The sequence below is a fragment of the Delphinus delphis genome, chromosome 2 (genome assembly GCF_949987515.2).
Source record: "Delphinus delphis chromosome 2, mDelDel1.2, whole genome shotgun sequence".
NCBI lineage: Eukaryota > Metazoa > Chordata > Mammalia > Artiodactyla > Delphinidae > Delphinus > Delphinus delphis.
The window spans coordinates 107,065,875-107,090,898 of NC_082684.1; the positions used below are offsets into that span (position 1 = coordinate 107,065,875).

Consider the following 25,024-nt stretch of genomic DNA (forward strand, 5'->3'; position numbering starts at 1 on the left):
ACAGAAATGAGGAGGGAGGCTGTCATACGGCTGGAGGGCCATCCAGTTAGGTGTTTGGTCCTTAACATGGGAAAGTACTCCCTATAGAGCTAGAGCTGAGAGGCCTGTTATTGGAAGGTATAAGAAAAAAGACATCAGCACCCTTGGGTCAGCGAGTGATTGTAGATAAATGTCACCGACAGCAAATCTATGGGGTAGAATCAGGAGAGGCACAGCTGTGCGCTGACCACATTGGCAAGCTGTTGGCATCGATCTGCCTAACACCCTGGACCTGAAATCTCTTTCATGTGGTACTTTTCATAGGTAGTATTCTTTGCAAGTTGGTTTTCTTGGATCAAAGTCGTCTGGCTATTTTGTGGGTGATAGGAAGTGGGGTTGGTGCTGGGGGAGAAGCTTGCTTACCAGCAAGGGATACACTTTGGAATGCGATATTGGGCATTTTTAGGCCTCACTAATGCATGTCCTCCAAAACCAACACTCCCCACCCCACTTAGCTTGTCAAAGGTTTTGCATGGCCAAGGAGGGAAGAAAACTCTGAGTGCAAGGTCCCTGGGGTGGGGGGAGCACGGACTGGCACAACTGTCCTGGCTGGGCCAGGGCTTGGCCCTTGGAGACCCTTAGCTTGGATTCTGACAGATGCAAAGGAGAAGAAAACACCACCATTACTCAACCAACCCAGTATAACCTTAATTTAGGTCACGTTCACCCAGTCTTTTCAAAGAACACTATTAGAAAAGGAAGGGACTCATGCGTGGCAACCACCATTTACATCTCACCTTACATTCTGTCTACATGGTTCACTTTATAGAGCAAGTATTTAAAGTGCTGATATCTCACTCTTCCCAGGCCTTGGCTTTCTTCCTGGAGAGGATGGGCTTGTAAAGACACCTGTGGGCCGCTCATTTCCTTGGTATTTGCAAGGCTGGGTTAAAATCAGTTGTGATGAGAACTTGGTGTTTTGTCCATTTCTTTCAAGCTCATGCTTCGGTGAAGACACAGGAAGAATCCTTTTAGATAGAAAATCTCCACTACAAAGGACGCACAGCCACGCCACATTTTTAGCCTTTTATTTTTTTAAGTAAAGAAATTCCATTGAATCAAAGATAACAAAATTACAGTTTTTGTTTGTAATGATCTTTGTTTACCACCACACAGAATCAAAACAGAACCAAAAGTAATATGAGAACATAAAATGATCAAGGACACCACTGTTTAGTATAATTTCTTAATAAAGGTAAATATCCTCATATTTAGAAAAAATTGCATTGCTAGTTGCAAATCTTAAACACCTCAGTGCTGGAGGATCCTGTATTCTGCCTCCCCCACCCCCAATCCACCAGCACGGAGGCTTTCAGAACACAAACTCAAAAATACATTATTTTCAGGGCAGCATTTGAAGTTTCAGAAAGTCCAAAAAAAAAAAAAATCAAACAAAACAAACAAAAATTAGGAATGTGAAAGTGATGGTTCTCAAAAATCAGTCTGGAAGCAGATCTGCCAACAGAAGAATGGGGTTCATGGAAGTCTAACCAGGAAAGGGGGAGATGCAAACTGGCTACCCCCTCCAAGCCCCCAGCCCCTGGTGTCGCTAAGGCAGCTGCAGTGGCAGAAGTCAAAAGCTCAGGTACAGTGAAGGTCTTCCTGAGGCAGTGGGAGAGACCCAGATCACCTGAAACTGGTGTGGAGAGGTGACAGGATTCTACATGGACTTGTGCTTTAGGAAAACTAAAGAGGCCAAAACAAAAACCAAACCAAACCTAACTCCCACACCCAGGAACTCGGTCCACCCACTGGGAGGGAGTGGCTGGCGCTGGGACTGAGGGCTCAGCAATTATTCTATGTGACTGTTGGCTGCTCCATGTGGGTGGTCTGGAAGGAGAATGCCTATTGAGAGGAAGGGTATTTCTGCAGGTGCTATACGTGGACTGTCCCCAACTTACGGCGATAGATTTCTTGGCTAATGGGGACCAGAAAGGGGAGATGGCAGGTTATAGGTTTTATTACTGACAGGAGTCGAGTTAAAGGACTTAATTCACTGGTTGGAAATTAACTTCAGCTTATTCATTAGAGATAGGTGAATGTTTTACCCACAATACATGCTAGGAAAAACGGTTCAGAAAACGTGGTGTGTGTAGGGGGCTGACTCCTTCAAAAGGGGCAGCTGTCTACCGTCTGGGGTCTGAGAATGACTGCTTCCAAGGGCCACTTCGGGGGGATGCCTGGGCTACAGCGTCCGAGGCGGTTGCAGCAGTGACACAGGCAAGAGGAAGCAGCTGTAGCTTTGGATAGCATCCCAGTTCTCACTGCGAGTACGGGCCCGTTCCCCTTCAAATAGAATTTGGCAAAAGCAATCCTAGTTTATGAAGAGGGGGCACTTCCCTCTGCTTTGATAACAGGGGGGAGAAGAAAACCTTTCCCCCAATTGCTTGGCCTCTAAATGCCAAAGGCAGGCCACTTTTCATGGTTTTTTGAAGCATCCAAAGTGGCTTTGAACAACAGAGTGAGGCCAAGAAGGAAGAAAGGCGTCAGAGATGAGGTGTTTGGCCAGTTCTGGATTGCTCTTATTGTCAAGGGGTGGGGGCACCTAATGTAATAAGGAGCGTACAGGCCACATGGAGACATTTTCTGGTTTTGCTATAGCTTTGCTTCAGACTTCTACAGCAGAATAATTTGAATTCCAAAGCCACAATAGTGTTGTACCACCAGGGGATATTCTAGAGGCAAGTTAAGGCTTTCTGGGCAAAGAGAACAATTCCAGATGATATTGTGAGCGGATGCTGCAGTGAAATGCTTCTTAGTAACTCTCCTGTCCTGCCTTAACGACAAAGACCTGAGTTTTCAACTCAACGTGATGTTTCAGTGATCTTCACTTTAGCACTAAGTCAGAAGCAATGCCACGGGAAAAGAAAAGCCTCTCACAGCTCAGACATCTGCTTGCCCGGCAAACACAAACAAGAACACATGTATTGTTTCCCCGGAGCTGGCAAAACGGATCTCAAGCCACACAGTGACAAAGAGAGCTCTCATTCAGATGCCAGGCATATAAGCTCAGCTACCCAGAAAGTTCAGCTTTAATGAAGACTGTAGTTTTAGAATGAAAGTCTGAGCAGGAAGGGTTTCTGCCCTGGGAACTCTCAAAGCTTGCCCGAGTCACACAGAAGGATGGGGATATTCACCTCGTTCCAACGGTCAGCACCTGTCCCAGTCATAAGACCACCCTCAGTACAGAAAGAATATTGAGATGACAATGGAGGCTCTGAAGAGAAGCCAGTCAGAGACACAGGGCTTTGGGCAAAATCAAGGGTCTTCACCAGCAAAGGCTGAATGCAGTAGCTCCCTCTCTCCAAGTCCCCTCAAGATCAGCCCGAAGTCTTGACTTATCTGTTTCCACTTGCAAGGGCTGTAAGAAGGCCAGCGGGAATGTTCTGGCAAATGATGTGTAAGTAGATTAAGTAGACTTAGAGATGGTCTAAGATGAGGTAATTGGAGCTCGGAGAGGTGAAGTGATTGCCCACAATCCAACGTGAATTAGAGACAGGACAAGAATCCAAGTCTCCCAAACCCTGGTTCCCTAACACCATGTGAAGAAAAGCACGCTCCCCTTGCAGGTATATTCCCACTCTCATGTAGAAAACGCTGCGGGGAGGTTCAAAGAATATAGTGACAACAAACAACTTTCTGCCTTCCTTCTGCTCTGGAATCACTGGTGCAAACTCACGGGCGGGAAGGTAAGAGGTTTTCCTCAAGTCTGTTAAACTCCCTACTAACATAATTGCATCAAGGAGACTTGAGACCATTTTTTCAAGTCAGATAATCCTGACTTGACTGGGATCTTCATCACTGTCTTCAAACTGTTTAGAGGCAGGGAGAACAACCCGGAGAACTGTTAAAAACCTGCTTGGTTTTTAACATGTTCTTCCTGCGATAGAACTGTCTAGGTTTCCGCAATTTATATCCTTAACCTGACTTTATTGTATTTTTAACCTGATTGTAAAATATAATATTCAAATACTCTTTGAAAATTCTGCCTTGTTTTAGCCCAAGAGGACCTCAGTAGCAAGAAGAGCCCTCACATTATCATCAGGAACGAAGGAAAAGCAAGGAAAGCTGGAGGAAGGAAAAAGCTGACCTACATATAAAATGCTGCTCCCTTGTTTATTAGGCGAGCTCGCATCTCTGTAAATTCAATGCCTCTGTGCTCTCATTCAGGGACAAACAAGAATTTTCCTGTAAGATAGCCACAGTTACACTCTTATTTCCATGCCTGAGAGCCTGGAGCTTGAACAGAAGCCTTCAGTTGATTTCATGTGAGCCAAAATGGAATGTAAGTGCCATTCAGAGGCACACACTAAAAAGATTTCAGCTGGGAGGCGGTCTCCACAGTCCCGTGGGGTAAATTCCGGTTATGTGGCAACAAAGGCTGTGCCCCGAGCCCTGCCTCTCCTCCGTGGGCCACCAGAACTGCCGTGCACACCAGGCTCCGAGGACTTCTGCCCCCATCCCTGCCAAGTGTGTGACAACAGGACTGTTTTCTCCTCCTGAATGGAACTGGTACCTGGCCACTGCTTTGTCGGAATAGATCAAGGGATGTGACCTAAGGCAAATGAAAAGGAGCCTCTTGCTTCCTGGGATGGTGATTCAACCCCATTAAGTTATTGCTTCGTTCATCTAATTTCACAAAAAAAGGTCTTGAGACATGAAGGTTGTAGCAGGATATATGACCATGAACCTTCTAGATTATAGCTGTGGTTGTTGGTTGGAGGGAAAAGTAACAGAGGGGAGAGACTAGCTTCGAAATTGAGGGGTAGATGATAAAGTGCCAATTTGTACTAAAAGAACATGAAAAAGAAAAGCACTTGAAAAGTAACAACTTGGGGGGAAAGTCACAATGATGAATTTGGTGTGTGTGAGAAATTGTACCGAAGCAAAGTCGAGACCATAGAAGTCTCAGTCTCTTCAGATACGGCTGTTTTTGATGTTATTATTTAGGATGACCTGGTGATTGTCAGAAAACAACTTCTTCAGGTTACAGACATTACTGTCACATGACTTGGACCGATGCCCAAACTACATTCACCTGCGGCCATGAGGGTCTGCATCCAGGCCCTCAGGTGGCTCCCTTTACCCCTTAAACATCCACATACAGACCCACTATTTACATTCCTGTCTGTCCTATAGCAAAGGAGAGGAAGCCGGGAAATTTTTTTTATTTATTTAAAGTATCTATAGGTCATTTCACTTGTAATTCTGTTTAGTTCCAGATAGCAACTGCTGATTTTTCAAAGTGCAGGGTTTTTAGATATTCAAGTACCACAGGATTGGAGGAAAGGAGTACTTGAAATGTAGAGTGACTTTTCATTTGAGAAGATAACACTCTGGAAAGATCTGTCCAACACGCTACAAATATGAGCTATTACATTACAAAATCTGGTTTCAAAATCACACCCTCTTCAGTTGGAAAGATATTTCTCCAAACTCAGATCCAACTTTTGAATTGTTTGGTATCAAAAGCCAGAGTTAGAGAGACCTGGGTTAAAAAAATAAAATTATAACTGAGTGTTTAAAAAAAAACACCAAAAAAACCCCTCTTTATATGAAATGAGGGACATAAAAAAAAAAGAAGGAAAGGCAAATGACGTCTACATGCTTAGAATAGCTCTCAGGCTCCCCTGGAGAGGTGTTCTCTCAAACCTCAGTAAACTGAGTTTGTCATTGAACTTCAGAACTGGTAGTGATATCAGCAATCTACCTGGCCCAAGTCCCCCATTTTACAGGTGAAGAAACAAAAGTTCAAAGGGACTTTTCCAGGGTCATATAGCCAGTGAGAGGCAGAGTCAGGCATGGCCTGAAGTCTTCACCCCCAGCCCAAGCCCTTTCTGAGACATCACATAGCGATCGCACCAGGGCAGCCGTACACGACAGGCCTTGCAGCTTTGGAGGCTCCTGGGATCTAAGAGATGCCTCTGACTATGAATTTCAACAACACAAACTACCGAGATGTTTCTAATTTAAAGGCTCTGCACAACCGTGCTTCTCAAATTTGCCTGGTGAGGAGAATCACCTGGGGCACTTGTCAAAAATTAGAATCCCCAGGCCCCTTCCCAGACCCACTGAAACAGCTTCTCCAAGGGGAGGGACCCGGGAGGCTGAATTTGTAACAAGCGTCCCAGGTAACTCTCATCAGCAGCAACCTGTGGGAAAACTGTCTTAGAGGACAGTGAGGGAGAAACTTGGTTTGTGAGTCAAGGGAATTTTCTTTGCCACGTAGGAGGCTACAGTCTTGGCCTGGGAGGCCCAGGGTCCCCGGCTCCCAAGCTGAGCTGCATCTACAGCATTGGCTCTTTTTAGGGTCTACGTCAGGACACATACACCACCACAAAATAACATACATCCTTCACTGCTCTTGGGGAAAAGCCTTCTGATTGGCAAAGCAAAATTGCTGTTCAGACACATTTTTAATAGGGAAACTAGATGTAATTGGCTTGAAAGCAATCAGATGCTGACACCGGACAGGAGGGTGAAAACTCCGTCGCTTGTCACCATGGCTAATAATGCAGTGGAGAAAACCAGTAACTAAGCACAAAAATAGCCTGGAGCTCCCAGGGACGGCCACCTACTTCAAGTCAGGTGTGTCTAGTGGGTGGTCTCCGTTGATGGTGTGAGGTCAGATCCAGGTCACTGAGGGAGATGGGAGACCTGAAACAGCCGGTGACCAGGGCAGCTGGTGCGCACCAGAGTCCGGGGGCTGCCTCACTCCAGGTCGGCCTCCACCTGTTCCGTGTCAGAGCACTGTGACTTGTTGCGTTCCCACTGGCAAATGGCATTGGCGTACTCCACCACCAGCTTATCCATCCATGTCAGGGGCTCGGGGAACAGCACGGACCCCTCAAAGAAGCCCAGGTGGCCCCCGTGCAGGGGCAGCACAAACATGACATTCTCCCGTTTCTCTGTAGGAGAAAGGCAGCTGAGTGAGTCACTGTTCTCTGACCAGCTCCAGGGCAGGAGGTGCAAAAGGGAGCTGACCAGGGCGGCCCAGGCTTTCCCCACAGGCGAAGGTGTCACCTAAGTGGGCATCTGATTTCTACTCCCTCTGCCTCATTCACCAAAGCAGGAGGGAGATTTGGTGGGGCAGGCAACATGGTGGGATCTAGCAAGTTTTGGAATAGCAGCTTGGCTTTGGAGCAGAATGGGTACCGCCTTAGGAGATCCTTAAAACTCTAAGTGGGGGCTTCCCTGGTGGCGCACTGGTTGAGAGTCCGCCTGCCGATGCAGGGGACACGGGTTCGTGGCCCGGTCCGGGAGGATCCCACATGCCTTGGAGCGGCTGGGCCCGTGAGCCATGGCCGCTGGGCCTGCGCGTCCGGAGCCTGTGCTCCGCAACGGGAGAGGCCACAACAGTGAGAGGCCCGCGTACCGCAAAAAAAAAAAAAAAAAAAAAAAAAAAAAACTCTAAGTGGTTCTCAAACTTGGCTGCATATTAGAATCACCTGGGTTTTTTTTAAATGATCCCTATGTTGCATCCAGACCAATGAGATTTTGATTTGAGGGTAGGGGTGGGGTGGAGTTGGGGGGTGGTAGGTGAGAGAGGGAGGACCCAGGTGCTTGTGTTGCTAAAACTCCCCAGCTGACTTGATTGTACAGCCAAGTACCTCCCAACTTCGTGTATCCAAATCACCTGGGAGACTGCCTTAAAATGCAGATTCAGCTTTAATAGGCCTGGGGAAGGAGCTGAGATCCTGCATTTCATTTTTTAAAAAGATATTTATTTATTTATTTGGCTGCACTGGGTCTTAGTTGCGGCATGTGGGATCTTTAGTTGTGGCATGCAGGCTCTCAGTTGCAGTGTGCAGGATCTAGTTCCCCGACCAGGGATGGAACCTGGGCCCCCTGCATTGGCGAGCGTGGAGTCTTAACCACTTCGCCACCAGGGAAGTCCCCAGATTCTGTGTTTCTGACAAGCTCCTGGGCGATGCTGATGCTACTGGTGGGGACCAGCCTTTGAGGAGGGACTCATAACACTTAACACTCTTACTTACTAGAGAACCAGATGAATTCAATGGAGTCAATGATTTTTCATTACAGAACTTTATTTTTCAAGGCTAAAACATAAAGCTGCGTTAAAAGACGGCCAAGCTCTCAATGGCACGTGCTAAACGGCCATTTGAGAATTATTAACCTGGAGCTTGACTTTATGAGTCCACGTTTAAGTTAGTCCTGCATGGGCTGGTAAAGCCATTACCGAAGATATGTGCAAAATGGGCAGCCAGGTACAGTCAGGTACCACAGGGAGCATCTCTCTTCCCAGGGGGATAAGTGACAACGGGTCCCTTGCTGGCTGCTCCAGGCCTCTGAGGCGCTTCCTGGCACTCACATTTCTAGCTCTGCAAGGGCTCTTTTCTTGTCTGACCCCCTTTATTCTTCCCTTTCGGCTGCTATTTTGTAAGTTTCTGTGTGACAGCATTACTGCTATGGATGTTACTTTAGATATGCAGAAGGAAACCAGCATGGCTGCTTCCTCTCACTGCAGCCCACGTGGCTGCTTTTGTGTAGGGAGCCTGTGGTTTGATAGACGGTTGACACATAGCTTTTTATCACATAATGCACCTGCGATACACGTATTCACTCTGAGCGGAGAACGGAGCTCTGTCTGGGCGTGGGTCCTTTATCTGCTTGCTATGTTATCTACTCTTTAACTTGGGGTCATGAGAGAATCAGAAGTACCCCTTTTCCCCCTGGTTAACATATGGTATTTACAAGAGGAAATGTAATTACAGAGGACTGGGAAGGGAGATTAGGTACAATGCAAAGTAACTTTAGATTGTGACCCAAGTGTTTCCTTCCGTTACCCTCTTTCTAGTTTCTCCCGTAGCTCCTACCTAGCATGCTGTGAGGTCGTGCAAGCCTGGGGCAAGATAACATTCTCCTGAACAACCTTCTTTGCTTTTTCAGTTGCTTATATTTTTATCCTCAAAGCAGATGGGGAGGCTGTCTGTCACAAGAGGTAGCAAAACTGGCTTTTTTGTTTTGCTTTTCAGGTCAAATTTTAAGTCTAAATATCTCTTTAAGTCAAACTCTCAGACTTAATGGACCCACATCCCTGAGGCCATAATTTCACAGAACACCAGGGGACTCCCCGAACCTCTTGGCTATGGATATAAATGATGATCCTGTCTCTTGCACCAGGAGAGAACATGAAAAGGCTCTACCCAGGCTCCATCACAGCCCCAGAACTATCAGGCTAGAATAAATAAGAACACTGCCAAGAGATACCCTGATCGCCAGGATATGACAGCACGATGAAGGTGACATACTGTGGCAATTTGCTGAGCGGTTGAGGGAGCAGCAGCAAGAAACACTGACCTGAAAGAGATTTTGGAATGGTTAGAAGACTTTCATGCACCAAGGGGTCATCGGCTGCATTCACCAACATGAGAGGTACATAAATCTGAAACAAGAAAATAAAGCAGAATTAAATGCTCAGTTCTCTTTTTTTAGACCCCGTTGATCCAAGGCTCAAATACACTACCGGATATGTCTTTGAAGCAAAGGGAAGAGGGTCAGTGCTCCGTTTCCTGAACATGTGGACTCAGGACACCTCGTATTTCCTGGTGGTGGCAGGAATGATAACTGCTGCTGTGATCACAGCCCTGGCAGGCATGTGCAGGAGCCAAGCTCGGTGTCCTAGGTGACCCACGTGCTCTGATGGACCACGGGTAAAGACTCTACAATACTCACTGGCAAAATATTTCTGATCGTCCGCACAGTGTCTCATATTAGCCATACCTTTCCGAAAAATGACTTTACAGAGTTATGTACATATTCATTCAATTTATATGGTGGGGAGGAAATAAGGAGTGTGCTCCACTCCAGAAAAAGCAGGCTTTCTAGAAGAATCTGAAGGTTGAGAACAGGTGCAGGCTGGTGGATATCGGGAAGCTCTTGGCAGCTTTGCATTCAACATCCATTTATCAAAACAGCCAGTAAGCGTCCTTTTTCATTTTAGCAGAGGTGGTGCTGATGGGGGTGCTCAGACATTACTGAACAGCCACGCCCAGGAACGTAATGACTGGTTGCCTCACCCGGAGGCCCCTGACACTGGCTCTGGACAGCTTCACGTTTCTGTAATGGCTTAAATGAAGACATGAAAAGCCTGGATGATGATGCTAAAGTAGGAGGGGCGGCCGATATGACACGAAGGCAGAACTGCCATTCACAATGGTATGCTTAAGCTGGGGGAGTGGTGGACCAAACAACAGGCGGACATTGATAGGGATAAATGGGAAGTCCTGTGTTTGAGTAGAAAGGGCTATTGTTCAAAGACAGAAGGGGAGAGACTGATTTGGTGGTGGTTCAGGTAAAAAACATGGGGGTTATGATTGGCCACAAGCTTAATTTAATACAAAGTTTATTGTAGCTGCTCACACCTGCATTAATATAAACCAGTCTACTTCGACAAAACACATGCTCCTCTATCATTCTGATACAGAAATGCATCTATTTCACTCTGTGCTTGCCAGATCATGGCAGGAACTTTGAGTTCAGTCCTAGGCACCACACCAAAAAAATACACGATGACCAAAACAGGGTCTAGGATTATAAGAAATCTACATGGACTTCCTGGGAGGAACCATGGTATAGGAACCAGGCAGGATTATACAGTCAAAGGAAGACTAAGAAAAAAATGGGTGTGGTAGCGATTTTAAGGGCTTTCACCGCACTAAGGGGCAGCTCTGGGATATTATATGGAGGTCACAGAGGAGCAGAGTTTGGTTCAATAATAAACCCAAGTCAACAACTAGAGCAGTTGGAGCCAGATGCTGGGAGAGCTTCCACCAGGGAAGCTTAGGAGGGATGCTTGTTACATCACGGGTGGAGCTGGGTGGGGTGATACTAATTCTGAGATGCTGTTTCCTGAGTTGACGTGGTCACTCACCCTGTGCAGGTACCTCACGCAGCTTTCTTCCTCGTAATATTCCTTCAGGGAGTTATAGCCATGAAACTTCCTGGACACACACACACACAAAGGAAAAAGACAAAACAACACTTGAAATAAGATTAGAATGCTGAATTGATTTTATTACTGTGCCAGTTCCCACACTAGCTCCTCACATCAGCAGAATATACACAGGCACCAGAGTTAGGGGTTAAGAGCACCCAGCTTTGGCATCCGGCTTCAAATCCTGGCTCTGTCACTTACTGACTATGGACCTTAGGCAAAGGGTTTAACCTCTCTGAGCTTCTCTGTAAAATGGAGCTAGCGACAGGAGCTTCTTTAACGGCACTGAGATTTATGACATTAAAGTGACATTTTATTAGCACAGTGACTGGCCCAGAGTAATTACTCAGTAAGTGTTATCTGTAGTAATTATTAGCAGATGTTACATCTTTTTGAGACAGCATAAAACCAGATGTCACTGTAGACACTAAGAAACTGCAATTCGAAGACATTTACTAGAACTTTGTTTTCAACAGAATTCTTCCGGGCAGAGTGATCTGGACCACTGTGAACTGGAATGAAATATGTACTGGATAATAGAAATGAGACAGGGATTCAAAGTCACCGACTCTGTCCTCCATGGAGCAGTAGTCAGAGACACACTGACATTGACAAACCCTTCGGTGCTTCAGCAGGCAGGTCCTGCAGCTTTGCTCTGCCCTGTGCTCTGAGAGGCCAGCACGATTCAGCCTGGAGCTCTGACACCAGGAGACAGGGTCAACCCCAGGTCAGAGGATCTCTGGAAACCTCATTTCATTCTGACACAGATTAAGGCCTCTGGTTTGTGAATAGTAGGGGTTTTTTGTCCCGACTGGGGTCTTCAGGGTATCTCGGCTCCCCTGTAGCTATAGATCTCTTCCACTCCCAGGCTCCTTAGACATCTCTGCTGGCGAAGGACCCTCAGGTTGTACTATTTGGGCCAAACTTGACAGGGAGGAGGCCGAGTGCAGAAATCATCTCTAGAACATTTGTCTCCGTGAAATCAGCCCCTCTGAGGTCTCAGCGGGCCAGGAAGGCACTCTCGTCCTCCAGTATTACTGGTGGCGGGTTGATGAGGAGGCTGCCCAAACTGGTTATGATCATGAAAACTGCTACTATCTAGCACTATTAAAAAAGGAAGAGGGCTTCCCTGGTGGCGCAGTGGTTGAGGGTCCGCCTGCCGATGCAGGGAACGCGGGTTCGTGCCCCGGTCTGGGAGGATCCCACATGCCGCGGAGCGGCTGGGCCCGTGAGCCATGGCCGCTGAGCCTGCGCGTCCGGAGCCTGTGCTCCGCAACGGGAGAGGCCACAACAGTGAGAGGCCCGCATAACGCAAAAAAAAAAAAAAAAAAAAAAAGGAAGAGTTTTAGGAAGAGTTGAAGAACACTCTCTTTTGGGCTTAAAAAAATTTAGAAGATGAATGAAATTTAAGTAACTTTGTTTTCTTTTTCTCATTAGTGTAGTGTCTGCACCACAGTAAAGTTGCACACCCCATCGTAAGTGAGGCTGGGTATAATTCATTCTCACCTTCTGAACGTGCCAGCAATTTCCCAATTTCCATTTCCTTTGAGTAACTGTTCATGGGCATATTTCAAAGTTACTTGGTGTAAGAAGGCTACTAAAATCCCATAAGGAAGGTAAATACAGATCTCATACTCTTAGGTCAATATGTGCCTATCTATTGGATGAACACTAGCTTGCTTTAGGCCACACCTGAAGGTATCAAGTGATCTCTAAATAAAAAGGATGACTTTTTCAAGAGAACGATGAGGTCAGAGATTAACTTTACCTCTTCCAGCTAATGCTAACCTCAGTCAGAAACTACTGGTGCCAGGAAAGAGGACACTGTCAGTGTGGTGACCTCAGGTGCCTGGAGAGGCCTGGAAGGGCGGCAGGGAAAGGGCAACCGAGTGAAGTGGGCGGGCTTTGCATATTACACTCAGAGGAGAGTCTTTACGCCCCTAAAGGAAGAGGCTCTGTCCATTTTTCTTGTAACACACAGCTCTCTCGGTCTATTTTTGGTTTTTCTACTTTTGATAGAGACATAGGCAGGTACAAGAAATATTTTCCTTCTCCTTTTACTCCAATGCCACATGCAGTTTATGTGACATCTGATCCCTGACCGGTGTTGAGGACTGTGGACAACTAGGGCACGCATACCCCAGCTCCCCAGTTCAAGCTCAGTTGGCCATGCAGGAATGTAGAACGAGTGGTCAGAGCCTCTTCCTATTTTTTTTTTTTTTTTTACATTTTTTGGCCATGCCATGCCATGTGGCATGTGAGATTCTAGTTTCCCGACCAGGGATCTAACCCGCACCCCCTGCATTTGAAGTGCTGAGTCCTAACCACTGGACTGCCAGGGAAGTCCTCTTCCTATTTTTTTAAGAGACATTAGAAATTTGGATTTCTCTGTGAAATCTTCAGTTTTTAAACAGTAGACATTAAAAAAAAAAAAACAACCAAAACCCTTAACACTAAAGTGGGCAGAGGAAACCCCTAGCGCTGGGCAGCAACGGCCTGCTACCTCCCGCCTAGCACCCTGCCCCAGAGCATGGGCACACCTCATCACATTGTCGTCGATCTGCATCAGGGATGTGGCTGTGTAGAGGCGGCTCAAGTCTGTGTCCTCCAGGCTCTGAGGTTTCTTAACATGGTCTCCAAAAAGAGCTTGCCTACAATGAGACAAGAAGCAAACAGAGAATGAAAAGCAGATGATAAACCAAATCATCACACTGTACAATGAAATACCTTACAATTTTGTCAATCATACCTCAGTAAAGCTGAAAAAATTTTTTTTTTAAAGCACATGATAAACAACCACAGCCGAGCCTACTTTCTTGCCCAGAGGCAAGCCAGGAGAGGGTCTCCGACATAGCGTCTGCGTGTAACTTAGAAATAAATCCCTTCAGGCTTCAGAATGTCCCAGAGGACACCCTTGCACCGTTGACTTTTGAATAACCGAAGAAGGATCAACAGCAAGACCTTATTTTCCTTGCCGCTGTCTAAGGGGCAGCTAGACAAACTGAAGATTGTGTTTGAGCCTAGGTGACTATTACAAAGCTGGCCCTGCAGAGAGGTCTCAGGATGGGCTCTGTGGCCTGTGGTGGGCTGTCAGCCAAACAGTGGGGGGCCTTAGTCTAAAGTTGTGGAGGCCCCATCTTTACACTGGTGTTGACACTGCCCCCTTTAGCAGAACCCCTTTCTCTTTATGAGCCCTTTGTGTCACTTAACAAGGAAGATAACGGTTAACCCATTCAGCATTTGGGCAAATCAACAGCCCTCCAATATGTTTGCTAAAAAGCTAACGTATACTCAGAAGAGTAATTATTTCCAGTAAGAAAATGATCCTTCTGGAGAGGATGACAACAAAGGCAGAGATCAAAATGTGCACATTTAGACGTCCATTCCCAGCAAGGGCTCTCACTCACACAGCTGAAGGAAGACTGAGTTTGCTTTGAGGTTTGGCCCTACAGTGGGAAAAATTCATTACGGAAACTAAATGCTCTGGTATCCATTCACAACCTCTTCCAAAGAAGAGGAACAGATTTCTTAAAAATTTTTTTTTTCAAAAGAGTATTAGGAAGATTATATACTTAAAGGATAGAATTCACAATTTAAAGTGTGTCCCAATAAAACTAGAACAAAATTTTAAAAAAGAAAAGACAATGCTGATAGAGAAAAAAAATTATAATAAAGTATCCCTAAAATTTCTAGGTGTTTGGCTTTCTGTGGTAAATTTTAAAAATGTAAATACCCTGAGAGCACATCCAGAGGACTCTGCCAGTTTGTTAAGAATTACAAGATGGACCCTTTGGACTAATTTATTAATGGCAAGACTGGGCCCTGTAGCAAAACAAATGTTCCCTGGGAGGAAGGAGTTCACTTTCCATTGCAGAAGTATGGGAAGACAGACAGAGGACTTGGAATTGGTGTCTGATGGCCTGGTTTCACCCCTGCTGGAACCTCAGCAAATCCCTGGATCCATCCAAACCTCAGCTGAGCCATACCCGAATCAGGGCCCAGCACACAACTGATGCTCACACACCATGATCTGAGCAGAAAGTCAGCCAGCCCGGGGGACATAAGTCTCCCTGTGCCCTCCACTCACCCAACACCAGGGCCTGGGGATGTGCCTGACAGCCTGAGGGGCCTGCAAGCGCCAGCCTTGCCCAGGCGCCATGTGAACCCCACCTACAGGAAGCCCAATCTAGGGTGCTTGGCTGGCCAGGTGGGCAGTACATTTTATTTTAATCACTGAAAAAAAATAGGATAAGAAACTGATCATTCAGTCAGGTTGCTTTTCCTAGGATGGCATCAAAACCCCCCTAAAATTGTACTTTTTGAGTGCCCAATATGTACCAGGCTCTGGGGGAATCAAAACACGCCCGAGCCCTCCAGTGCTTTCCAGTTTAGTTCATGATGCGGGACTCACACTGCGGAGGCAGCAGAGAAACGACTTGTCAGGGGAGGAGCTAGCTTCACAGAGGCAGATACCCGAGACGGACCTAAAAGGATGGGCTGGGTTTGGACAAGCAGAGATGAGGGGAAGGGGGTCCTCAACAAGGGCATAAGTGGTGTGGGAGAGGCCAGAGGGCACGTGGGCCTCTGAGCGGCCTGGTCCAGCTGGAGAGGGAGGGAGGCATGGGGGAGGAGGGAGAGCCAACATCGCTAACAATAATCACAACGATGAAATCATCACTAATACTTCTTGAGCGCTACTGAAGACCAGGTGCTGCTCTAAGCACTTGTCAGGCGCTAACCCACCAAAGGATTCTGAGCAGGAGACAGGCAGGCAGAGCATGGACAGTGTGGACACCATGCTTGGCATCAGCAGCCAGACTCCTGTCATGCTGCTGCTTGGTCACAACCCCAAGAGCCAGCAGAGAACGATTCTGGATCCCCAAGCACAAAAGCATCCTAAGGAGAAAAGCTCCCCAACAGTGACAAGCCACCCTCAGGATTGCTCGCATTTGGGAAAGAATGGTGTGGAAACGGTTTCTCTTTCTTCTTGGACTTTTTGAAAATTATGGAAGCAGAAAGCGATTTGGTGAATTTGGTAGCTTGGGACAAGTTTGTTTCTAACCAAGTCACAGAACAGTCAGCAGACAATGTGTACCACCTCTGCCTTTTTTTTTTTTTTTCCTGGAGAAAGAGGAATTTTGGCTTTTAGTGAAATAAGCTCAGAAAGGAACTGTCTCCCAAGGGATAGGGAAGGCAACACACCTGTGCGAGAGGATAATTTTCTTCATGTTGTCGGCCATGAGGAAGTTGTAGAAGCGCCGGCACTGATCCCACTGCATGAAGGTTTCCTGGGCCCTGGAAGAACCACAAGTGACAGTGAGAGGGACTGTGTCCTGGAGAGGAGAGGATGGGGCTGGCGAGGGCAGGAGGCAGAGCTCTTGCTGCTGGAGAGCGCCGGCTCCCTACGCTGGAACGTGGGCTTGGATGCGTGGTCCTCAAACTACCTGTAGAGACACCAGAACAGCTGAACGCTGCTGAACATGAGGCCCCAGCCAGAAAGCTCTCTGGGGCCACAGGCTTTGTTGCTGACACTCCTGACGCCCTCCTTTCATCACCTTGGTCTTCTCTTCGTCACAGGACCTATTCAATTGTCATTTGAACATGTTCGCTACTCGGCTTCCTACCCTGCAAGCATGTTTTTCTGGCTTAATAACAGGAGTGTGTAAAGGGAGGGGGTGTGTGGAGAAAATAAGTGCACGGAAAAACCTGAAAACACTTATATGTGGAATCTAAACAATACAACAAACTAGTGGATAAAACACAAAAGAAGTAGACTCACAGAATAAACTAGTGGCTATCAGTGGGGAGAGGGAAGGGGGGAGGGGCCGTGGGGGGAAGGGTTATTATGGGAGTGTATGAAATCGTGTGTGAAACTTTTAAAAATGGTAAAGCACTATAGAATTTAAACAATCATTCAATAACAGTTTAAAAAATGGGACGGGAAAAAAAACCAACACTTGTTGCCATTTGTGAGGCAAAGGAAAATCATATACTTTGAGCTTTCTTTTGATTAGCCTTAGCATATTCAAGGGGCAAGGAACGGAAGAAGTAGCGAGGCCATCAACCCCTTCTAGGCCCAGCTGCTGGGGCTGGTCCTGAGTCTTTTTTCCTCTAGAGCTAGTGTGTGATTGGCACGGCAAGGCCTACCGACGTGTGGGGTCACCAGGCAGGCAACACCCCTGCTTCCAGATCAGGAGACCACGGGCTCAGAGACGTCAAGCGACCTGCCCTGGGTCACACTGGAACCGTCAGGTATGGCTGAGTCTAAGCCAGGCCTGCCTGGCTCCAGCACGTGTGTTCCGCCACCATCACCTTATCCCTCCTCTACTCGCCTCTGCGGCCAGATTTCCTCACCCACGTGTCAGGTGAACAAACACCGATGTTGTCATTCCCAGGCTGCCGCTCAGCCCTCCCCACTTCATGCTTTCTTCCCTCGGGGGGGTGTGAACCCAGACACAGCTGCCATGGAGGCCACGCTAACCTTCATTTTGCAGATTTCTGAGTCTTGAGGCCTGATTCCATCCTGGGAATGAGTCTGGGTGTCACTATTCCCGTACAGATTCCATTGGCCTCATCTCCCAGATGGCCAGAGAGGGGACTCTTGAGAGAGGGTGGTACATAGGTATTTTTTTTAAAAATCCAGGGAGTTACAAAAGTAATTTCCCCAAAACTGCCACACTTCAATTTTGGAATAACAAACATTTCCCATAACATCGCGGTTAAAAAATCAGAACTGGTGGGAAGTTAAAAGTGAAAGGGTTTGTGGATTTAACGGCCTATGATGTGCTCATAAAACATGGACTAAAGCTCACAGTGAAGACTAACACTGCCTTCAAAGGTCAAAAGGTCATTCTATAAATGCACGGGTTTTTTGTGGGGGGCTCCCTGAACACTGTAGGAGCAGAAAGGACGGGCCGGATCACCATGGGCAGGGCCCCAGCTAAGGCAGGACTGTGGACACTTGCCTCTTGGTCTGAGGGAGGAGGGGGGTCACCCAATCTGTGACCCACAGCCTGCTGCCAGGGCAGGTCTCCCTCCTCTGACCTTGGACCCAAGCTGTCCCTTCTTCAGAAAGCCTATGGTCTCAAAATCCCAGCTTTCTCTTGCCCTCATCCTTTTCTCCCTTTGCTGACCTTCTAACTGCTTTTGTTAGTATCTCCTTCATATTAGAGGAACTGCGGAGGTTGGGAAGGGAGAGGGCACTGACCATAAATTTAAGCTATGAGAAGATGCTCCAGTGCTGCAGATTCCTTGATTGAATCACCCCAGAGGTGCCACTCACTGAAAGGCTCTGGGAATACACGGGGGCCCCGGGCTCAAGGGACTGGGCTGGGACCAATGTTTTGCCCAGTCAACGCTGGCCAACATTGATTCCTCATATCTTCGGTTTACCACTCAGTATATTTAAGGGATGTCTTTCACTACCTCTGAATATAAAATTAAGGGATTGAAACCTAATTTTATATTAGTTTTAAGAAAACATAATCAAGACCAACATATTATAAAAACATTCATTTCATATATCTAAAAAATGACCTGGTTTCTTCAATACCACCACCACCAACAAACTGAAAAGAAATAAAAGAGGGGGATCCTACAGACTAAAAGCAACTGAGGAGACAAATCAATAAATGCAATGTGTGGACATTATGGGGATCCCAATTCAAACAAACTGACTGTTAAAAAAACTTCCATGAGACAATCAAGGAAATCTGAACACTGACTAGAAACGGGATGATATTAGGAATTATTAATTTTTCGGTGTGATAATGGTATTGTGATTATGTTTAAGAAAAAGTCCTTAGAGTTTTTTAGTGCTACTTAGCGAAATATTTACAAGTGATATGACATAATGTCTGGGATTTGCTTGAAAATAATCCAGTTTACGGGGGAGTGGTACGTGGATGAGGTGCAGAAGAAACAAGAGTGGCCAAGAGCTAAGCATGGTTGAAGCTGGTGGTGGGTACACGGGGGTTCAATATCCTATTGCTTTTATTTTGTATGTGTCTAAAATGTTCCGTAACAATGAAGAAGAAGGAGGAGGAAAAGAAAGATAGAAAATAGAAAATCTTTTGGATTATGAGCTACTGAAAATTATTTACCCTGCTGAGGACAGCCAAAGATCAAAGTCAGTTTTAACTGTTAACCCTGAGCCTCAACAACCATTTTCAGGGATGGCAAAAGACCAGCAGGTGGTCTGGAACCATTATATACATGGCCCGTCAAGAACCTCACTCATGCAGCTCCCACTGAAGCCAAACTCCAATTTATCTGTCATGTTTTTGCAGTGAGAGGAAGCAGGAGGCAGAACCAGGCTAGAGGGGCAAACGAGCCCAGGGCTTGGGGCTGGTGATGGGATGAAGGTCTAACAAGATGTCCAGGCCACCTGGCTGGCAAGAGTTAGAGCAGAGACTTGAACTAGGGCCCATCTGACCCCACTGGGTAGTTCACCAAACTCTGCAGAAGCCACTTCACCTCTCCAAGCCTCAGTTTCCTTATTTGTCAAATCAGAAGGTTGAACTAGAGAAGCAGTTTTCACACCCAGATTGCTCTGTGGCTGAGGTAGGTAGACAGTTCTATCACAGGCCTGACAGAGGCCACCCTGGGGGCCTTGGTGTTGCTTTCATTGCTTCTGTTAATGGTGGATGGACTTCTGCAGACAGTGGTGGATGTTGTGAGTGGGGAGCCGGCCAACCGGTGGTGTTAAGAATGGGTCTGAATTCTGGCCTCGGCTGAAGAGACCTGAGGGATGGGCAGGCTCCTGGGCATGCATCTCATGAGGATGAAGAGAATGTCTGCCTGGAAACCAGATGACTCAGTCAAGAAGGTTTAAAGTGAATGGTGGTGGTCGTAGGGGAAGAACACTCAGATGAGACTATAACATAGGGTACCATGGCGGACAGACTTCAAGTATGACAGGGTGATAAGCATAGTGGTGTCATGAGAACAAACGGGAAAGAACGGGGAGGGAGAGATGACATTTATAGCCTCAGATACCGGTATGCCAATGGAAAGAGCACGCACAGGTGAACTCAACTCGGCAGAGTCATAAGATATGAGAGGTATCAGTGAGACTTGCTGAGATGAGAGCAGGATTGGAAGGAACCCTGCGATGGACACTGTGTAGCTATTTAAAATAAGGTAGACAAGGAGAAGCAGAAAAGTGCTATATGACAAGAAAACAGAGACCAAGGTGGAAAAACATGTGGGGAATGTTTGGGTGAGATCTGCCACGTCAGATGGAAGAAATGAATTTTCATTTTTTGATGCAAAATGGGCACCAAAACCAGGGGACTTCAGCTCTCTAGACACTGAAAGAATCCCTTACTTGGCCACACAGCAGAATATCCAAGTTCTTGACTTGCCTCTAAATAGCTATGTTCTCCAGAAGAGAGAAGGGATGGCAGGAACTGCTCCCAGGCTGAGCTAGATACTGGCCCACCAGGAGAAACTGGCTGAGGACACAGCAGAGATGTGTGGAACCTGGGAGAATGCAGCTAGGTCATAATTACAGGGAGGAAAGCCTTTGTATAATCCAAAGTGAACCCTTGTTGGAAGGAAGGCAGGTTTCACAGACTTCAGAAAGAACGAGATGACTCCAAAAGGGATGATGCCCCCTGAGAGTTGCAAAGCCCTCAAAAATGATTCTGTCATTGAGATGGCAAATGAGAAAAGACAGTACCTCAAAACACTAGTAAGGTTTCACTGGGAGTCTTATTCCAGAATGACATGTATGGATTTTTAAAGAACTTTATCCATCCATCTACCTATCTATTATGAAAACCAATAAAGTTCTTTAAAATGCTGTTATTTCTAATCAATGTAACATTAATAAGAGATTACCTGTACTGGTTTCCCAGCCATCTGCTGGTGAGAGATTTCTCTTTGCAGGGTTAAAAGAATTTTAAAAGGTGCTGTGGCAAGAGATGGATATTTTCTTTTCTTTTTTTTTTTTTGGCCGTGATGCACGGCTTGCGGGATCTTAGTTCCCTGAGAGCAGGGATCGAACCTGAGCCCTCTGCAATGGACGCGTGGAGTCCTAACCACTGGACGGCCTCGAAGTCCCAGGAGATGGATTTTTAAATCACTTAGAAAAGGGTCCCAACAAAACAGGGGTCTGTAATTATGTTCAGAACAATCAATTAGGCAAGGAAGAGCTGAGACAACTGCTTTATGCTCCTGGGGTACTGCTCAGAGAAAGCTCAACTTTTCCAACTCATACTTTGCAAAATGAGTGGACAAGGCATCCATTAAAAGGAATTAAAGTTGGAAGAGAATGAACTGGGAGAAGAATGCATCTAACACCCAAAGAAATTCAAATCTCCTAGCGCATATAAATTTCATCTCAGAGTGCTGGGAGACTGTGAGAACACCACATAGCTTTCCTGTGGTCTTTGAGAAAATATGGAGGATGAGAATGAGAGACAGGTTCTATACGTCTGGGATGGGCAAGCATGACTCTCACATTCCAAAAAGGGGCACCACAAATTAAGATTGGTGAAGAATTTCTTAAATACGGTCCTAGGCAATATTAAAAAATAGCTTGAAAGTAATATGCCAATGAAACCTTAAAGTATATTAAGTATTTTCCCAGAATGCTTCCACACCAATATAACCAATATTTTTATTTGCGAAGGGAGGGGGTTCCCCTCCAGGCTTTGCCAATATGCAATCATTAAAATTTTTTTTTAATTGTGGTAAAACACACATAAATTTTACCATCCTAACCCTTTTTAAGCGCATAGTTCAGAAATCTTAAGTATATTCACACTGTTATATAACAGATCTCCAGAACTCTTTCATCTTGCAAATCTGAAACGCTATACCCAGTTAAATGACAACTCTCCATTTCTCTCTCCCTACAGTCATATTTTTGCATAGTTACCTTCCCCCCTACGTTTAATATACACAGTCTGCCATTTTATATATTTTCTTAATTAAAAAAAATACAAGCAGCCTTGTTTTCTACTGAATGGGTACATCATAGCTTACAACTATCCCTCTTGCTGGACACGTGGGTTATTTCTAACTTGGCCCTACAAGAGAGTCATACTGCAGTGGGGCAAAACCAGGACGAGCCTTGAACAGTGTGGCCTCTGGGAGGAAGATGGTGGCACCTCTGTGCCCAAGACATCCAGCAGAAGGTTCCCGGCTGGCAGCTGGTTGCCCTTCAGGGGCAGGGCTGACCTGTGGAGAGGTCGTTACCTCCAGCTACTTCAGCTTGAGACTGCAAGCAAAAGAAAAGCTCTCCGTACCCTACTAGGGACTGGGCCCAGAACTCTTCACACCTGCCTGTCTGGGCTTTGTGGCCAGACAAGGGTAGGGATGGCCACCCACCAACCCCCTTTCTTCCTTATCAGAATATTTTCCCTTAGGATGCACTTTTACAGGAATGGGATTAATGGGTCAAACGGCATATCATACACCCTCATTTTTCTGATTACAAAAATTAACAATGAAAAGTAAACAAAAATCCCCAAGGACAAAACATTTGGTTAGCTTCATAACCCAGTGGTGGCAAAGTTAAGCTCTTTTTTTTTTTTTTTTTGCGGTACGCGTGCCTCTCACTGCTGTGGCCTCTCCCGTCGCGTGGAGCACAGGCTCCGGACGCGCAGACCCAGCGGCCACGGCTCACGGGTCCAGCCGCTCCGTGGCATGCGGGATCCCCCCGGACCAGGGCACGAACCTGTGTCCCCTGCATCAGCAGGCGGACCCCCAACCACTGCGCCACCAGGGAAGCCCTTAAGCTGTTTCTTAAGGTTGGAATTCTGTCCATGGAGTTTTGTCTAAACTCAGCAGATTTTCCTCCTTTGCTGGGCTCTGTTAAAAAAATTACTGAGTATTAAAATTATTTTACAGCTCGACTATGAACACAGGTTTGATGAAGTTACAGCTCTACAGAGGGACTTTATGAACGATAATGCTTGCTTTTGTCATAAACTTATCCATAGTCTGGAGTTTGCCCATTTGCAAAAGAGAGAATATATGCATAATTCGGCAGGAAAAGTGGGGCCTGCCTCTTCCTTGTGACAGGAAGGCCCTGCTAAAAATGCTGGGCTGTTAAAGTGGCTACGAGTTAGTGGTGCTCATGCACTCACTTAGCCAGAAACATACTGCATTTAGGGAGATCTGATGGTTCCTCCACTGCCCTGTAAGGGGCCTCTGGCCCCACCTCACCTCCTTCCAAAAATCCCTCCCCACTGACTCCCCACTTGACTGAAGACTTCCTTGGCACCCATATGCCTAGCGTGTCCCCATTAGTGACATTTATTTGTTGGTTTGCTGCTGTGTAAACATCATTCTATTGCCATTAGGCAGGTACAGACTATCTCTTACACCCAAATGGCAACAGAATGCTTGTATTTACTCATATTATTATTGGCGGATTCTTCAGTGCAAGATTGTTGAGGGCTTCCTCAGCAATGACGACTTGATTTTACCTGAAATGAGACTACAAGACCTTCCCTTCCCTTTTCTTTAAGCTCCACGAAGGTGGGGAATTTGTTGGCCTTGTTCACAGTTGTGTCCTATTACCTAGAAGGGTGTCTTGCTGAATGAATCAAAGAATCAATGAATGAATTAATCACGGGTAATCTTTAGGCATCACTACTTCTCCCTCTTGCATTTCTGTCTGGTTGCTATTCACTGGATGCATTTATAATGAAGGTCTTCATGACAGCTTCAAACGATTAATTAAACCAGAGAGTTAGGCTGAGTCTGACCACACACATTTCCAGGGCTAGTTAGTTGGCTGCTCTTTATCCTGAGGCAACATGTTAAGTCAGCTGGATATCATGTAGTTTTGGCACATCTGTTTCCCTCCTTCACTGGTTCAGCACCTCATCAAAGGTGAGCTAGTTTAGCAGCAGCTAGTCTGCTCTAACTACAGCAAGCAGGTGCTGGCTTCTGAGCCTAGAACTGGCTCTGGCTAGTGGGGAGGTGCGCTATAGGGACGAGAAGCCAGAGGGAGGGGATGGATCACTGACAAGCGGTTGTGTAGACTCAACAAGGAGGAATTTACCGGAAGCATGAACTCCTGTGTGGCCCCTGCAGAGGCAGACGAGCCCTCCCCGCTCCACCTTGGCATATAGGAAGCATGGCTGCCATCATCCCAGTGCTGAAAAGGCTCATTGCCCTCAAGCCTTGGCAGGAAAAAAAAGGTTATGCTGGTTTAAAGTAAGCCACTGTCATTTAGCAAGTAGATCTCATTAAACTGTTGGGGGGACCTGAACTCATTAAAATGTTGGGGGTGCACATAGGCGATGGTGTCTCCTTGACCTGCTGCCAGTTCCTGTGTGTAGGGCCACAGGATCTTAGCCTTAGCATTAGTTCTCTGTGCTCTAGAGGATAAAGTTGCCTGTTTCTCTCCTCTTTGCAGGAGGCTGATGTGACAGTGATTATGAGTATCAAGATCTTTGAGGTCTCAAAGAGAAGTGGTGTAGACCACGCCTGCAAAATGTTCAGCACCTCACAGATGTTGGTCAGTTTCCTAGCTTAAACCTTTGCCTTAGTTTGAACACCGTGGATCGGCAAACGCGTGAGTCGTGTGCTTGGCCAGCAGCAGATGGCGCTGTTGCAGCAAAATGAAATCAGGCTGTTGCTGAAGAGTCTGCGCGTTGAAAAAAAAATGAAAACAAACTTGTCCTACATCCTCCTGCTTGTCAAATCCAGGGCTCTCTGAACACAAAGTCAGTGTTCACAGTAATTTGACAGCACTTGGTTTAGGAGGGGACTTCAGCGATTCTGATTTTTACAGATGCTAGAAGCCTTGCCAAAAACGGGACCACTTGCCAGGTGACAAGGGCCTCCTGCCAGGCCCTGCTCCCTCCCTCGGATCCTGTGGCGGGCCCTTTGCTCATTGCTCTAATATTCCAGTCACTGGGCAGGATGGGACTTCGGTTAACTCTGGTTACATAATGGCTATGAATTGGGAGTTGAATATTTTTAGCCAAGCCAAAATAAAGGAACATGTCCTGGCTCACCAGAGTATAGAGAGGAGTGAACGGGAGGATTCCCATCAGGAGGACA

The 25,024-nt window shown here is 46.5% G+C and overlaps 1 protein-coding gene across 1 annotated transcript in view; it reads right to left on the reverse strand.

Annotated features, from left to right (window-relative positions):
* Nucleotides 1-1,050: 1,050 nt before the first annotated feature.
* ABHD2 (abhydrolase domain containing 2, acylglycerol lipase) overlaps nucleotides 1,051-25,024 on the reverse strand; it is a 110,211-nt gene continuing 86,237 nt past the window's right edge. Inside the window, exons 6-10 of the mRNA XM_060005450.1 lie at nucleotides 16,199-16,291; nucleotides 13,537-13,647; nucleotides 10,934-11,003; nucleotides 9,361-9,445; nucleotides 1,051-6,947 (exon numbers count right to left, since the gene is read on the reverse strand). Coding sequence (XP_059861433.1) covers nucleotides 6,751-6,947; nucleotides 9,361-9,445; nucleotides 10,934-11,003; nucleotides 13,537-13,647; nucleotides 16,199-16,291 — 556 coding nt within the window. The 3' untranslated portion in view covers nucleotides 1,051-6,750. The remainder of the gene's footprint in view (nucleotides 6,948-9,360; nucleotides 9,446-10,933; nucleotides 11,004-13,536; nucleotides 13,648-16,198; nucleotides 16,292-25,024) is intronic.